Consider the following 16,131-nt stretch of genomic DNA (forward strand, 5'->3'; position numbering starts at 1 on the left):
CGACAATTGGATTTTAAAAATTTCTTGTGAAATCTGATTTTGCCCCTGCTCTATAACAAATAGGATGTTGTGTATAATCTGCTCAGGACCTCTTGTTCTTTAACATATTAATGCAGATGATTCCATGTACATGTTGCTTGGCTCCTCCTGCTCTATAACACTTTTCCTGCAGATAGAGCACGATTTATATTCTGCTCTATAACATGCCCCCAGCATGGATACTATACAAACTGCTCAGCTCTTACAATACTATAACATGCTTCCTGTAGATATGACACTATGTACACCGTGCTCAGCTCCTCCTGCCCTATAACATGCTGCCTGCAAATATGACACATTGGGGCACATTTACTTACCTGGTCCCTGCGCTATCCCCGATCCGGAATGTCCACCGGAATGCACATCTGCCGCAATTCAAGAAGATTGTGCGCCCGATTTCCTGCTTGTATAGCTTCCCCGATTAGGTCCACCGGAGTTCACCATCTTCTTCCCAGTGTATGTAAGTGCATTGCATGCGACACAAATTTAAATCCCGCGCTCAGTACGAATTTGGCGGATTTTCTGAGGGCCCGCTTCCCGATTTCTGTTGCATGAAAGCCGGCGCCGATGCGCCAACATCCGATTGCGTGTGACACAATCCGTGAAAAGTCGGGAAACCTGCCGAAAATGCAGGTGCTGGACCCTAAGTAAATAAGCCCCAATGTGCTCAGCTCCTCCTGCTCTATAACATGCTGCCTGTAGTTATGACACTATGTACAACCGGCTCAGTTCCTCCTGCCCTATAACATGCTGCCTGCAGATAGCAGTGTATGTTCAACCTGCTCACCTCGTCCTGCTCTATAACATGCTTCCCTTTTTAAAAATTGGTTTACTGATTTTGAACTAGTGATGAACGGATGAAATGTGGCTTTCACAGATGCATCATCTCCTCAGTCGTGTCAGATGCGCTCTGTTCCTTGTTTGCATTCCAGTATGACAAGAACCCGTGTGTTTACATTGTATATTTCTTGCAGAATTATCAAGCAATTGTACAGCGACTGCAGTTAGTACAGAACCCTTAGCCAAGTGTGTGTGCACTCTTATCATATGCTGTCCTAAAAGTTTGCATTATGGATTCTCGCTTCCCGCTACGCTCCTGTAAAGCCCCATATTCACAACCATGTTGGTTGGAATCCTAGTGGTGTGAATTGGGCGCTCCTCACACGTAGCATTTTAACACATGGGTTTCAAAACGCGCTGCAACAGCTAAAGAGTGATGTACCTTTACAAAGCACAACCACTAACAAGTGTTAATCTATTAACTGTTGCGTTTTGTAAATGCAAAAGTTAACATCAATTTAATTAGGCAAATCTCTCTTCAGCTGTTGAAACGCATCCGTTAAACGCCACGTGTGACCGCATTAAAAACGCATTGCAATTGCAATGAAGAGTGATTTGCCTAATTATACAGCTGTTAACATGTGTTTACAAAACACAACCGTAAGCGCATTGTTAACGCATGTGTTAACATCACAGTTAACACATGTGTTTGTTAATGCATGTGTTAACACAATCGTTAACATTCATTTTGTAAACGCAAGTGTTAACAGCTGTTTAATTAGGCAAATCTCCCTTCAGCTGTTGCAGTGCGTTTTTAAACGCATGCGGTAAACGCGACTTGTGACTGCACCATGAGTTAAGCTGTAAATAGTAATCTGTTCAGACTATGGGACTAGTAGGTCATGCCCAGTGCAATACTTAACTTTTACAGTCTTTTGTTTTTCTTGATCTTGATAGTCATTGTTACATTTTATCTACATTCTCTTTTAAATGGTGGCAAAAAAAATGTAAACTATTTTTGTTTAAATTTGCACATGTTAGGCAAAATTCACACTACCGCTTCTTCCCTCCATTCAAAAAATAAAGAATGGAGGACTAACGGAGGTTTAACGTATCAGTTAAAAATCTCATTGAGTTTAATGTCGATTTTATGTCAACTGTTCTGGTCAGCGCAGGCAGAGATCTGTTATCCATGCGTTTTTTTAAATTATTTTTTTTTTCAAAAAATGTTTCTGTCCAAAAAAAGTATGGATAACGGATCGCTGCCTAAACGGGTCATAATAGATGACATAAAATTTACATCAATGTCAATGGGACTTTCAACGCATGCCTTTCAGGCAAAACCTCCTCCCACTTGCGTTTTGGATGCATTTAAAAACGCTAGAAAAATGTCATGTGGGAGGGCTCATCTACGTGTTTAATGTCCTGCTAAGATAAGACTGATAACTTTATTTTAAAGCTACATAATAAGAGGCTATAGGCGGGTAATTTCATATCCATTAAGATGTGTAGACGGGGAAATGAGCGTGTGCAGTATGACGTCATCACTATGCCTGCATCTATGACCTATTATCTACCAACTTGTGTCGTTCCTTTTTTTTTTTTTTTTTTTTTTTTTTTTGGTCTTTTGCATTACAGTAGCAAGTTTTAACAAATTAGTAAAAGGGGTATTCCCATGAAAGAAAATTCTCAAATTTGCCTCATTACATTGCGGTTCATTTGCTGTACATTTTTATTGTCCATTTTATTGTACATTTGTGTTTGCAATATTAGGACAGTGTTAACATTTGTGTTTACAAAATTCTACCATTAACAGCTATGCATTAACCCCTTAACGCTCTGCGCCGTAGCTCTACGGCGCAGAGATACAGGGAGTGTATGAAGAGGGCTCACGGGCTGTGGAACATGTTACCTGGCGTTACTGGCCCCCAGGTAACATGTTCCACAGGGTCATCCTCTTGCATTTGAACGATTACCAATTGCTGTAATACTGTTGTACTTGGTTACCTGACCATTTTTGTTTATGCTTGTTTACATATGCAAGTCGATGTTTACACATATGCTCTACAGTACACTTATGCTGCTATTTTTCTGCTTACCAAATGATTTGTTCCCTGTGGACTAATTTCCTGTGCGCTTTTACTTTGTATCTCTCCTGTGAGGCTTTTTATTGGTATTTTATCTATGGAATTGAATAAAGGTTATTTGTTTACATCATGTTTACAGAGTAGTTTCTTTCCCTCTATCCAGGTGGTTAGGTTTTTAAGCCCTCACACAGGTCTGTACACGTAAAAATGAAAAAGTTATGGATTTTTGAAGGTGGAGAGCGAGAAATGAGGGAAAAAACCCTGCATCCTTAAGGGGTTTACGCAATGTTAACTGTTGCGTTTTGTAAATGCAAATGTTAACAGCAATGTAATTGGGCAAATCTCCTCTGCTCAGTTGTTGTATTGCATTTCAAAACACAATGTAAACATCATGTGCAAACACAGTCTTAGGGTACATTCACACAGCGGTATGCCCGCCGTGCGGGCATACCGCCGTGTGCTGGAGAGGAGGAGGAGGCGGCCCCTCCTCCCTCCATAGAGAATAGCGGCGCACGGCCGCACACACGCCAAAAGATAGAGCATGCTCTATCTTTTTGCGGTGTGCGGGCCGGATCGGTGCCACACATGTGTGGCACCGCATCTGCGCCGCTATTGTCGTCTATGGGGACGTACATGCGGCCGCAAATTTGCGGCCGCATGTACGTCCCCGCAGACGGCCATGTGAATAAGCCCTTAGGCCGCGGTCACACATTCCGCTACCAGTCCGTTCATAACGTGACGCTAGTGCACAGGGGGTGGGACTCACATATATGCGATTGGGCCTTGGCCAGCCCCCTGTGCGCTAGTGTCACGTTATGAACGGGCTGCTAGCAAAACGTTCATGAGTTTTGCATTTCATGTGAGTGAAAAATACACCATACAATTCTATGGAGATGCATCAAAAATGCATTGCTCTCTGAAAAGTATGGAAATATGTTTTCCAAGGTGTTAAATGGAAAACAATGCCTTGAAAGGCAGCCCCCTTACCACCAAGTATGACCTAAAAGAAGTCTAAAAACATGATGTGTGATTAAGCCAATCCAGTCACTTGAGATTTATCATCAAGTTTCTGAGGTAAAACTGTCTAGTTGCCCATGGAAACCAGAGCTCAGCTTTAAATTTATAAATGGCTGTGGGAAAATGAAAGCTGAGCCCTGATTGGTTGCCATGGGCAACTAGAACAGTTCTGCTCTAAGAGACTTATGATAAATCTCCCCCAGTATATCTATTCCAGAGGGAACAGACTCCCAACTGTAGACAGCAATGTTTCGACCTGGATGGGTCTCCTCAGTACAGCGTAGGGAACTGGATTGGTTGTGTGAGAGGCTATTGACTCTGAGACACTTGCAGTGTGCAAGTGCAATGTGTTTTTCACTGATCAATTGCCGTAGAAAAGCTAGACTACAGTCTTGAGTCCAGGGGCGTAACTTGAGGGGGTGCAGAGGTTGAGATCGCACCCGGGCCCAAGAGGTTTAGGGTGTCACTTTCCCATATGAGAAGACAATCAATATAAACCATACATTATAGTCGGGGGGCCTGGCACAGACTTTGGACTGGGGCCCATCAGCTTCTAGTTATGCCACTGCTTGATTCCTTTTCACGTGCGTTATCTGCGCATGAAAAACGCTTTGAAAAGGCATTGAAAACACCAAAAAAAAGTGTGAAAAACGAAGACACTGAACAAACTCTGACTGAAAACTGATAGAACTCAATTCAATCAGAAATGCCCGTTTTTCACTGACCAAACCCTAATCGTTCTCTGATCAGAGGCCTTAGTGATTTATATTTCTGCTTTCTGTCATGTTAAATAAAAAAAAAACGGTGGTGTAGTAGACACTGCCCCCTGTTCAGGTCTGCTCTGTCATGTTGCATAGACGCTGTGCTTTGCTTAGAATGATGACTGACATACCCAAGCTTGCCTCATTAATAATTGGTAATGAATGCAGCCATTTGGGAGCTGTCTGGAGATTCCGCTTTTGCAAATTGGTGGGTGAAGGATGTGACTAAGCCCTGTGACCCATTTTACAGCAATGTGTACCTCGCCCCAGAGCAGGGTATTGCACCTCTTGTTACTAAAACCAGCTTACCTTGTTGTTTAGAGAGGGCGTTGGTATCAAAAGCCTCTGCAAAGACAAGTCCTAAGATCCCTGCTCAGTCTGGATATTACTCCTCTATAATTGAAGGATGTGTCAGCACGTGCGTGGCGATCTGCTCGTGCTATGATCTGAACGCGTGGAACAATTGCTGCGAGTTACAGTGTAAATAATTAATGCACCTTTTGTGCTTCTGCTTTTTTACTTAAATCATGATCTATACGTGAAAGTTTGCATGCATTTTGGGTGGTCTCCATAGAAACTGTGTTGTTCGCATCTGTACAAAGCGTGGACTAAAATGTGACGAACAATGAAGAGAAAGTAATGTAAATATTTGTGGTTGACAGCAAGAGGCAGGAATGCAGTCTTGTAAAATTTTGGGGATATAAAATATAAATATGTAGAGCTAAGGTAAGGATGTATTTAGTATCAGTGACTTACAATATGCTAGTATCCAGTAACAAAGCAATTTTCATTAAGTTCTGCAAATGTCTGTAATGTTCTCGGCACCGGATCTGCTGCCATCTAGGTTAGTTATGGAAGATAATTAAAATGTAACTTAATACATTCCTGCTTGACTCTCTCATGGAGACAGACCCTGCCATATAACTTGGGCTTTTTTCATGTCCTGACGGTGATAAAGCAAATTTTTCAATTTTCTGGTGACTTGCAAGGGGAAAGCAGATCCTACTGATATATTATTCAAGACTATGGTTGAAACTAGACACCCGACAATAGGATGAGACAGAAGAAGGACTCTAGTTACAGCTGATGCAGGGTGAGACGGAATATTACAGAACGATATGCGTTCCTGTAACCATTTGGGTAATCTACAAGTAGCTTTAGGAATATCTGATATCCATATTAACCGAGTTTGGAAAAGGGGAGCCTTGGGGAGTATTTAAGGTTATTTAAGGCTAGAATATTGGTCAGTGCTGCTGCAGGATGCTCCTTGTAACTGCTCTGGTTAAGGCTACATGTGCTCTAATTGGGTCGCAAACAACTGATCTGTGGTCCGTTTTTGCCTTCCTTTTATCATCGGTGTGTAATCCATTGCTGGGACGTATGTCTGCAAAAAAACGGCAAATCGTGTCACTAGCTTGTTTCAACCTCTTGGAGAGTTGCATGATTGAGTTAGGGATACGTGGACATTACATGGATAATCCCCCGTTTTCAGCTTTTCATAGACTTCTCAAGTTGAAAACACAGGCAAGAAAAGGAGCTGCTCTGAGTTTTCTACATACTCCAGAAACACCACAATTTTTATGGGTCCAATGAAATTAACGAGTCTGTGCATCATCTGCAAAATAGATAATGTATAAAAACACGGTTTGACTTGATTTAGACTAATTGAGAAGCTTTCTGCCTTGAATGTTTGTTGGCTTATTGCTATGATATTCTCATTGCTACATTTCCCATGGGAAAATCTGTTTAGAGTAACAAAAAAAAAACAATCTACTAGCTAGGTTCATCATAGGTGCGGTATTAAAGGAACGTTCTACTTCTAGATAATTCATTGAAAAATATCTGATGCAGGGTCTGAAGGGAGGAGCAGGACTCATTGATTCCTAGAACCTAGAGTCCTGCTCCTCCCTGCAGACACTACATAAGGTATAATATAATGAATTGGCTGTGACTGGAGTGTTCCTTTAACTTTACTATTTACAAATCTAGTTTGCAAAAGAGGAGGCCCAATACAATATGGGATTGCACTAGGCCATCATTTCCCATGGCTATTGTAAAGCCATTACAATAGCCTATGCCTAACAATAATTTGCTAAATTAAGTTTTGCAATGACTGGAGGGTGTACATCATTTACGATAGCTGCTGTTGTCCAATACTTGTACATGTATGAGAAAGAAATTTCATTTCCCATGACTGTGTTTATGAAATTGAAGATGTGTAAAGGCTTTAAAAGAATTAGCGGACCCAAGATTTTCAGGACAGGAGGTGGAACGATGGCTTAGTTATATCCATACTTGTATAGCTGTGCATACAAATGTCAATTATTAAAAATCCCATAGAGCGTACCAATGGGATACATTGATTATTTGGGGAATGGGTTACAAAATTATGTATCTCTCATGATATTAACATTTAATTGTGTTGCCCATGAGTGGGTTTGGTCCCACAAACTCTTTGTGGTCATGCCGGATTTAGCAGACCGAACCTAATGAACTACAAAACAAACTCGCTTATGGACAACCAGCCTTAATATGTCAAAAACGTTCTGTCATCAACCATTTTGACCCAATTGTTTTTTTTTCTGTTCTACAGATCCTATTTGTCAGGATGGGTGACGAAGCTGAGTAGATCACGTGAAAACATAACTTTCACAACCAACAAGAAACGTGAATTTTTGGTTTTCTTTTTTTTTTTTTTGTATATTTTTGACTTTGGAGAAATCTCCTGATTTGCATGCGTTTCGATTACCATGAGTCAGCAGCCTCAGCAGAAGGCTTCGAATAAAAGGACGGGAAAGAAAATAACTTTTTTTAATGAATCGCAAGCCCATGCTGTGACTGGCAAAGAGCAGCAATTATACGGCGCCGTGGCACGGATGCCAGTCTCTCAGGCTTCTGAATTGACCAAGTCAAATCCTTATTCGACTGCGTCTAACAATATGGTGAACACCGTCATGTACACTCCAGAGAGAGCTGAAGGCATGAGGATTAACCAGCAGCCAGTTCCTGGAAAGTGGAATGTAAGTGATCGCAATGAGGCCACGTGGGCTGCTCAACAAGCAAATATGTGGCAGAGAAATGCACAGGGCTATCCTGTGCAGATGGTGCCTTCATATTATAACCATCCTGAGCCTATCAAGAGAAGCCAAGATAAGGGAGTCGGGGTGTCCCAGTTAGATATGTACGGCGATGCTGTACAACAAATGATGTCTCAAAAGACCCAGTTGGAGCAGCACCAGTTAGCTCAGCAGCAGGCCCATTTAAACTCGATTTTGCAAGCTCAACAGCAGCAGCAACAGCAGCGGCAACAACAAAATCAACATCTTGCTTTGCAGTCTTTCCAATTGGCATTTGGGCATCAGGGTCAGAAAACCTCTCTGCAGAATCTGTTCCATGTTTTTCCAGATGCTCAAACAAATGCTGCCTACGCTGCCCAGCAGAAACAACAGACAGCTCTTCCAAAGATGCAACTTTTTGAGAACTTTTACCCCTCGCAGCAGCAGCAGGCAGCTTATGGCATGCAGCAAGGGGTTCAACTAAACCAGCATGCGGCTTCTCAGCAGAAGGCGGCTGTAATGAACCAGACACGTGCTCCCACATCTGAGGAATATATGAAAGCTCTTGCGGAACAGAGCCAACAATCTGTTCTGCCCAAAACCCAAATACCCTTACCACGCAGGTCCCGGAGACTGTCTAAAGAGGGACCCGAACCTTTACCTTCCAATGTGGTTGGACAGACAAATAACCCCTACACACACAACCAATACGAGCAGCTGCAGTTTGCTGTTCAAGAAAGATACAAGCAACTTGTGCCAAGGGATATACAAGAAACCCAGCAGGGCACTCGCCATGAAACGGACCATGTATCACTACCTCACAATGGTAGACCAAGAGAGGTCCAGGTGACTGAACAAAGCTCTATGGGGCCAATCCAGCCTATGGGAGTAGGAGCTGTGACTGTGATACAATCGACCCGGCGAAGACGGCGTATATCACAGGAAGCCAATTTGTTTACCTTAGCCCAAAAAGCAGCGGAAATGCCTAGTCTTGAAAACACTAAGGTAAGGAGACTTCATTATGATACAATGGATAACATTCAGAATGTCATTTGGGCTTATTATGACCCTTAAAGGAATTCTACCATTAAAATCAATCAAATGAATAAACCAGGGACACTTACTCCAGGCACCGTGACACTGGTAATCTTCTTACATTTGTTATATATGGCCTCCTTCCTCAAGGAAAAGAGTATATTAATGAGTGTGAAAGGCTCCCAGGGTCCATTTATGCTGCAGATTTACAGGCTGTTACAGTGTGCAAGCAGCACTTCCCTCTCCCACTGTGTGCTTAAACTTCCTCTGCTGTAGTAAGCCGAGCAGCAGCAGATTAGCAGGGTGAGACAATGTAACAGCCTGTGAATCTGCAGCAGAGGGACTCTGGGAACTGTCCCAGTAGCCTTTCAGTCTCATTATCATACGTTTAAAAGTTGTTTTTAGAAGGAATTGAGCTATGGATTACAAATATAAGAAGATAACCACTGTCACAGTTCAGTGCAGCCGAAATGGCAAAAGTTAGTAGGGTGCTATTTGGCCATAAGGATCAGTTGGATAATGCCCTAGGTGCCTAGCTTATGAGTTTGCTGTATTTATCAGCAGAGTTCTCCATACTTCTCCAGATTTCGTGACAACCATCTCCAGAATACGATAGGATGGTCAGACTGAGGTAAAACACAATTCCTCTCCTGAATACAGTGGACTCATAAATTGTGTCCAGTGAATTCTCAGATTCTTCCCAAATAGCCATGCAGCACAAACTGTAGGAAATAACTTGGATCCGTTTTTAGCAAAGCTTTGTCAGGAAGTTACTGCTCCATTCACTATTGGAATGACTGTAATGGCGTTTTACAGTGTTAGACAGTCTTGCAAACAGGAGACAGCCACTCTATTTAGGACCCTTGTTCTCTCAATCTGATGGGGGTCCAGACTTTGCATTTCGATAGCTTTTTATAGCCTTACAGTGTCCAAAAAAATAATCCCATTATAAACCTTATCTGCACGTTCTGTACGATTGCGCGGCTTTTGGCGTGTGCGTTGTTTGCCAATGAGGTGAACACAACAACACTAATAGAAGTACATGTCGGCCCTTGTTTCAGGGATCACTGTGACCACTGAGTACTGGCGAGAATGACTGTGTCTCTAGGCTCAGGGTCACTGTAACCGTAGTGGTAGTGTCCAAAAATATCTGCATTAATCTGGAGAGCTCTGAGCTTTGCTGCGGCATTGCTCTCATTACATTGCTCGCTGTCTTAGAATGTGAGAATGAGAATATTTTGCTTGTTATAAATAGAAGCAGAAATGAAACTCTGGGGCAGTGAGAACACGTGAAAAGGATGCGTTCTCACATGTTTCTGGCTTCTTTCCAGATAGAAGAATGAAGTATCTGATAAAGAAATCTTGTACTGGTATCTAAACCGTGGATTTATTATGTGACCAAGTTTTAACGTTTTTTTTTTTTCTTTTCAAATGCTATTCATTTATAGCAACAACAAAGTGGTTTGGGGTTCCCCAACCATCTCATGAACAGGGGTCCCCTTTTGGATAATAGCATGAATGACAAGCCCCTTCTGTCATATCTATGGCACCGGCAGAAGTCAGTGGTGATACATGAACCCTATTTCACAGGGGACCCCCATTGGTGTGATCTCTGGAAATCCCAGCACACTTACCGTATCTACTGTAGATAGTTTAACCCTTTTTAAAGTATTGTTGCATCCACTTTTGCAAATGTATTATAGTTCATAAGAATCTCTGAACACAAAATACACCTTAACTAAAGATACACTCCAGTATAAGAGCGTTCAAGGAATTTTTTATATTCTAAAAAAAATATTTCACTGAAACATGTATTTTTGCATATGTATGTGAAAGCTTAAAGGGGCTGGACATTTTCATTTGAACACATTTTTTTGTAATGTGTGTGTAATAGTGGGGGAAGAATATTGGGCGATTTACACATATCTACTAAATGTTCTGCACCGCTTTCTTGAAGCCCCTGGGGCAGAATTATGTTGTATTTCATTAGCTGCCATTCCTGTCCATAAAATGGCAGGAGAAGGAGGTTCATGTGGTCCTTGCAGGACCTTGAGCATGTATTCATGAATACTTTGCTCAGGTCCTGGAAGGTGCATTGGTCATGGACAGTTAGGATGAGGTAAAACACAGCCACAATGAAGGAAGTGCAGAACATTTAATGGATATATATTGGTAAAGTACCTTATATCCTGCTCCTCACAGTTACACACGTATTACAAAGAACGTAAAGTGAAGTGGCCAACCCCTTTAAGTAGGCAATAATGTGAATACAACAATCTTTTGAAATATTTTTTTATCACTTACTTGGGCTTTTATCATCCTACCTCCTTCCTGACGAATCTGCGTCTCACTCTTACTAGTGGCCAGCCACTTCAGTAATAATTCAAAAGTTCACCAAAGTAAGTACATGATCCGTATGGGGTTGCCTATATAGCACCTACCCTTTTAAACCTTCTCTGCAGTCGGTAGAAGACATTAGTCACTGGACTTCCCTCTAGCAGGACTGCACTCATGACCTCCTTGGGACACCTCTCCAACCACCAATATGGCAGTGGCCATTATGGAGGGGCTGTGCATGGAGCAATGACTTCACAGCCCCATTGATCTGAAGGAAGTCAAAATTATACAGATTGTCACAGGGAGCCCTGAATCCTACTGGGGTCATGTAACCTTGACTATAAAGAAACTTTACCAGGGTAAGTACAATTTGGGTGACCCAATTAGGGTCTTCTACTTACCCTGGTAAATTGTTCTAGTCTTTGGTTATGTAAACACCTTTCAGATGAAATTGCATAAACTCATAACTTTGTGATTGATTGTTGATTTTTCAGGATAGTGAGACTGTAAAAGAGAAGAATGAGACTTTGAAAAGCAATGCAGAAATTGCTGGTGCATCGTCTCCCAAGAAGTCCCGAGCAGAGGGAGAATTGAGACCCCTGGTGATACCAGTATCGGTACCAGTGAAAATGGAAAAGGGAGATGATGAAAGGACTCAAAGGGCAATAACATCTGAAAAGCTGCCATCTGCATCTATGCCATCTGTCATAGTAACTCGGCACAGGGCTGGACACGCAGGGGTCTCAGAACCTGTAGTACAGGTAGGTCCAGATGCCCAATCTCTGCCCATTTATTTGACAATTTGGGATCTGTGTTCTATAAAGCTTTAATGTGGCATTTATAGGCTAATGATGAGACCATACTGTACCTCCATAATACCCTGTTTCCCTGAAAATAAGACTGTGTCTTATATTAATTTGTGCTCCTAAAGAGGCACTAGGTCTTATTTTCAGGGGATGTCTTATTTTTCCATGAACAAGAATTTACATTTATCATTGAACATAGAAATCAACTTCTCTAACATCCTTATGACTCTCTAAACTCTGAATTTCATGCTGTATTTCTTGTGACTACATTTCTATTAGAATCATTGCCCCAAATTCTCATGTTTAGTAAAAGCACTTTCCATAAATGACCGTTCTTATCCTGATAGCTGCTGGTATCACATTTGCAGCACAACAGCAGGTGATTTCGTTCCATGAATTCGTCTCCATGTCACAACCTTCTGCAGCATCTAAAAGATTTACTAATACTGATGTACGCCGTGGGGGGAACTGCTGCAATGACTGCCGATAGGTCTTATTTTCAGGGAAGGCTTTATATTTCTAAGCCTGAACAAAATTGTACTAGGTCTTATTTTTGGGGATGTCTTATTTTAGAGGAAAGAGGGTACTTTAAGTTTTATACACAACACAATGAATGAAGATCTAAAAAGAGTGCAGTATATTGGCCAGGTGACATAGCTGCAGGATCGACTCCCATTTACTTAGTGGAAGTCGTGCACAACCATCTGCTTCAGATTCTGAATTTCTAGAATTCCCTAATTTATGTGAAATCTCACCCTTTAACCTATTTTTTTTTTTAAATTTCCTCCAAAGTCATGTGATGGTGAGTGAAGTTTATAACACATGCTTTTGGTGTCATATGAAAGATAATAATCTCATCTCGGATCCGGCTTAGGTTCCATCAGTTACAGAACCTGATAAAATAAAATGAAAGCTGAACTCTGGTTGGTTGGTGCTATATAACCAAGGTTAGGAGTGACTGAAGTTGCACTTGCCCTATAGCCTCTAAAAGTGACTTGTCTCTGCTTATTTTCACATGACTATGTTTTTTTTTTAGGTAAATAGATGAGACATCACATAAAAAGGGAATTTCAGAGAGTAGAAATGGTTCCTTAGGGGGGCTAGTAGTTTAATTGGGTACAATCTGGTGAGAGCGTCCCTTTAATGTGATAAGCGTCAAAATATTATTTGCAGCAAAGCATTAGTTAAATAATGGTGTTTGGTTCATAAAACTAGAGCTATGAATTGTCATCTGATCCATGACACAGGGAAATTAGAGTGAATGTGGGGTATTTATTTTACACCCTACCTGGCGTAGAATTGTGCTGCAGCCTGTAAACTTTCACCTGTGAATGTTCCCTGGCTGTAGCGAGTTCCCTGAAATAATCGCAGTGCCTTAAGGACTGCTGGGCATTGCAATTATTATCCCCTTTACGCCACGTCCACGCCAAGGGGCCTTTTCATATATGGTTATATACCTACTGCCCTGTGTATTCATACACTATTGCTATGTAGGATGGATTGTAGTAGGTGGTCAGCGTTGTTATTTGCTTTTTTTTTTAATTAAATGTTTAGTATTCTGACACATTTATCTTCACTCCTCTGCAGAACAGTGAGATCTCCTCAATGTCCGAAACCACTTCACGGAAGCCAAAGCAGCGACCAAGGCCTGAACCATTGTTCATCCCTCCCAAACCTGGCACATTTGTTGTTCCAGTTTACAGCAACATAACTCCGTATCAAAGTCACCTCCGCTCTCCTGTACGGGTTCCTGAGCATGTCGGTGATAGAAACTTTGAGTTGCCACCATATACGCCCCCTCCGATCCTAAGCCCTGTGCGGGAGGGGTCTGGACTTTACTTCAATGCCATCCTATCTGCAAACACACATTCAATGCCGCCTCCAATTACACCAAAAAGCAGCACGAGAACCCTACTGAGATCTAGTAAGTTTTCTGTTGGGTCAGAAGGATTTAATAAATTATCACTTTGTATTGATTTTTTAGTAAAGTGATGATGGCTCTGGGAATACAAAACTTAAAGGACATCTACCACCAGGATGAAAGATTGTATGTAAATGAGCCAGAGGGGCTCCAGGCTCCATTAACGTCTATGGAGCCTAGAGCCCCGGAGGCAGTGGCATCACTTGAATCTGCAGGGCCCCAGTGCAAAGTCTGTGCCAGACCCCCTGACTATAATGTATGGTTTATAGTACTAGTCTTCTCATATGGGAAAGTGACACCTTATGGGCCCCTAAGCCTCCTGGGCCTGGATGTGATCGCACCCTCTGCACCCCATCAAGTTACTTCCCTGCCCTCAGGCTCATGTGTATACAGTCCTTCATGCTGGTGGTAGATGCCCTTTAATGGACGCTTTTAAGGTGTTTTATTGGTTTCTATGTTTGTAATAAAATTATATTCGATTTTGCAGATAGTGGAGAGGACATGCCACCTTTACTTACAGCGGAAGCAACACCTGTTAGTCTTGAGCCGTAAGTCTATGTATTTGTCTGTATGTAGTTGGTTCGGTCTATATAGTTGTAGATTTAAATTGAAATCTCTGAAATCTCCTAATTTTTATACATTGTCATCAGTACATCGTAGGGAAGTGGTTTGGCAAGGAGAGACACCATGGACATAGACCAGAAGGGGATTCTTTCTCCTTATATAGATTGCCTTAGCAGGCCAGGCGTACAGAGTCTTAAGGGCCATGCATACTTCACAGTGGATTTGTGGGATGACCATTTATTAGAAGGACATCCATGCGTTTGACTCTAGGCCGTTTTATGCACAGCGTGGCTAGATTAAGCACAGGATTGCACAAAACTGCCCATTGGTGTAAATCTGTGTCTGGCTTTACCTCCCTGTCCTATGTCTGATGCACAATAAAGAAGAATTGTTCAGTGAGTGCCGCTTTCACTGTCTTCATTGTTACATCAAGAAATTATATTTCTTAATTTATAAAAACAAACTACATTATCTGCTTGATTGTCTTCACCAAGCTGTAAAGGAAATCTATCGCCTTATTTAACCTTTAAAAAGCATCACCAGTGCTATGTAGAGGTTGCAAAACTTCACCCCAACATACCTTTATTTTTTATTGTTAATTGCTGGCTTTTTACTTTTGAAAAAGACTTTTATCTGCATGTAAATTAGGTAGGAGTTATTGGAGCCCCTCTGGGATCTGGCATCACGCTCCTTGCAGAGCTTCTAACCTGCCGTCTGCCTCCTCTCCCCCTCCTTCTGCTGTCTGCAGGAATATCTGGCTGATGTCATCGGGAGGGGGTGCCAGAAGTGGCATAGAAGGCCTCTGGGGCGTATTATGTCAGATCCCTAAGGGGCTCCAGTAACGTTCCTCCCCTGGAGCCCTTCAGTCTAATTTACATAGAAATGAGTTTTTTTCAAAAGGAAGAAAACTGCACTCATCAATAATAAAGGTATTCCTGGGTGAAACTCTTCAACCTCTTAGTGGTTTATAGAGGTTAAATCAGGTGGTATATTTCCTCTAAGTACAAAATCAGACTAATTAAGTGGAACCTACTTCACCTTTTGGCAAATTTTGTCAAAATCATTGGCCAGTATATCCCAGAAGGAACATGGTTTCTGTTATCTTAAAGGAGTTTTCCCCACAAACACAAGTTAGGCCCTATCCATAGTATAGGGCCCAAGTTGCTGATCAGTGATGAGACCCCCACAGATCACGAAAATGTAGGGTCTGATGATGTCCCACATACCTCCGTCGGACCCCTTGTCGCTCCGAGTATTGGTCCATTCAGCTCCATTAATCTATGTTGGTGACAATTGAATTTATTTTGACAAATAACCTATTGGGTCCAGAGCATTGCTTACGGTAAGATTGGTACTGAATTTATTTGGATATTTTGCAGATATTTATATATTTATGTATTACACTTTGCTAAATGGAATACATACATGTCAGGTAACCTGCAATATACACCGGTACAAGAAATGGCAACATACACAGGTTGACATGTTTACTTTACATATCTCTTACGTATACATATCATACGTGATACTTAGTCAATCAGACCTTGTCCAGTATCCACAGTTGTTTACATATCACATAGACATTTCATACGCGACTATAAGGACTTATTCAGTGCCGCAGTAAAAAATGTTTTCATGCTGACACCAGATGGAAACTATGCAGATACTTGTACAGCTGTTTAATCTGTCCCAAGTGGTAACCATGTGGAATATGGGACGGACTGTTCA

General features: G+C 41.7%; 1 protein-coding gene across 2 annotated transcripts in view; it reads left to right on the forward strand.

The window, feature by feature from the left end:
• Window positions 1-16,131, forward strand: part of MIDEAS (mitotic deacetylase associated SANT domain protein) — a 67,642-nt gene that overhangs the window by 37,632 nt on the left and 13,879 nt on the right. For both annotated transcript variants that reach the window (XM_072115651.1, XM_072115652.1), the window contains exons 2-5: window positions 7,278-8,745; window positions 11,607-11,873; window positions 13,506-13,842; window positions 14,327-14,387. In XM_072115651.1, the coding sequence (XP_071971752.1) occupies window positions 7,435-8,745; window positions 11,607-11,873; window positions 13,506-13,842; window positions 14,327-14,387 (1,976 nt within the window). In that variant the 5' untranslated portion in view covers window positions 7,278-7,434. The remainder of the gene's footprint in view (window positions 1-7,277; window positions 8,746-11,606; window positions 11,874-13,505; window positions 13,843-14,326; window positions 14,388-16,131) is intronic.

This window comes from Engystomops pustulosus, chromosome 7 (genome assembly GCF_040894005.1).
Source record: "Engystomops pustulosus chromosome 7, aEngPut4.maternal, whole genome shotgun sequence".
NCBI classification, from domain to species: Eukaryota; Metazoa; Chordata; class Amphibia; order Anura; family Leptodactylidae; genus Engystomops; species Engystomops pustulosus.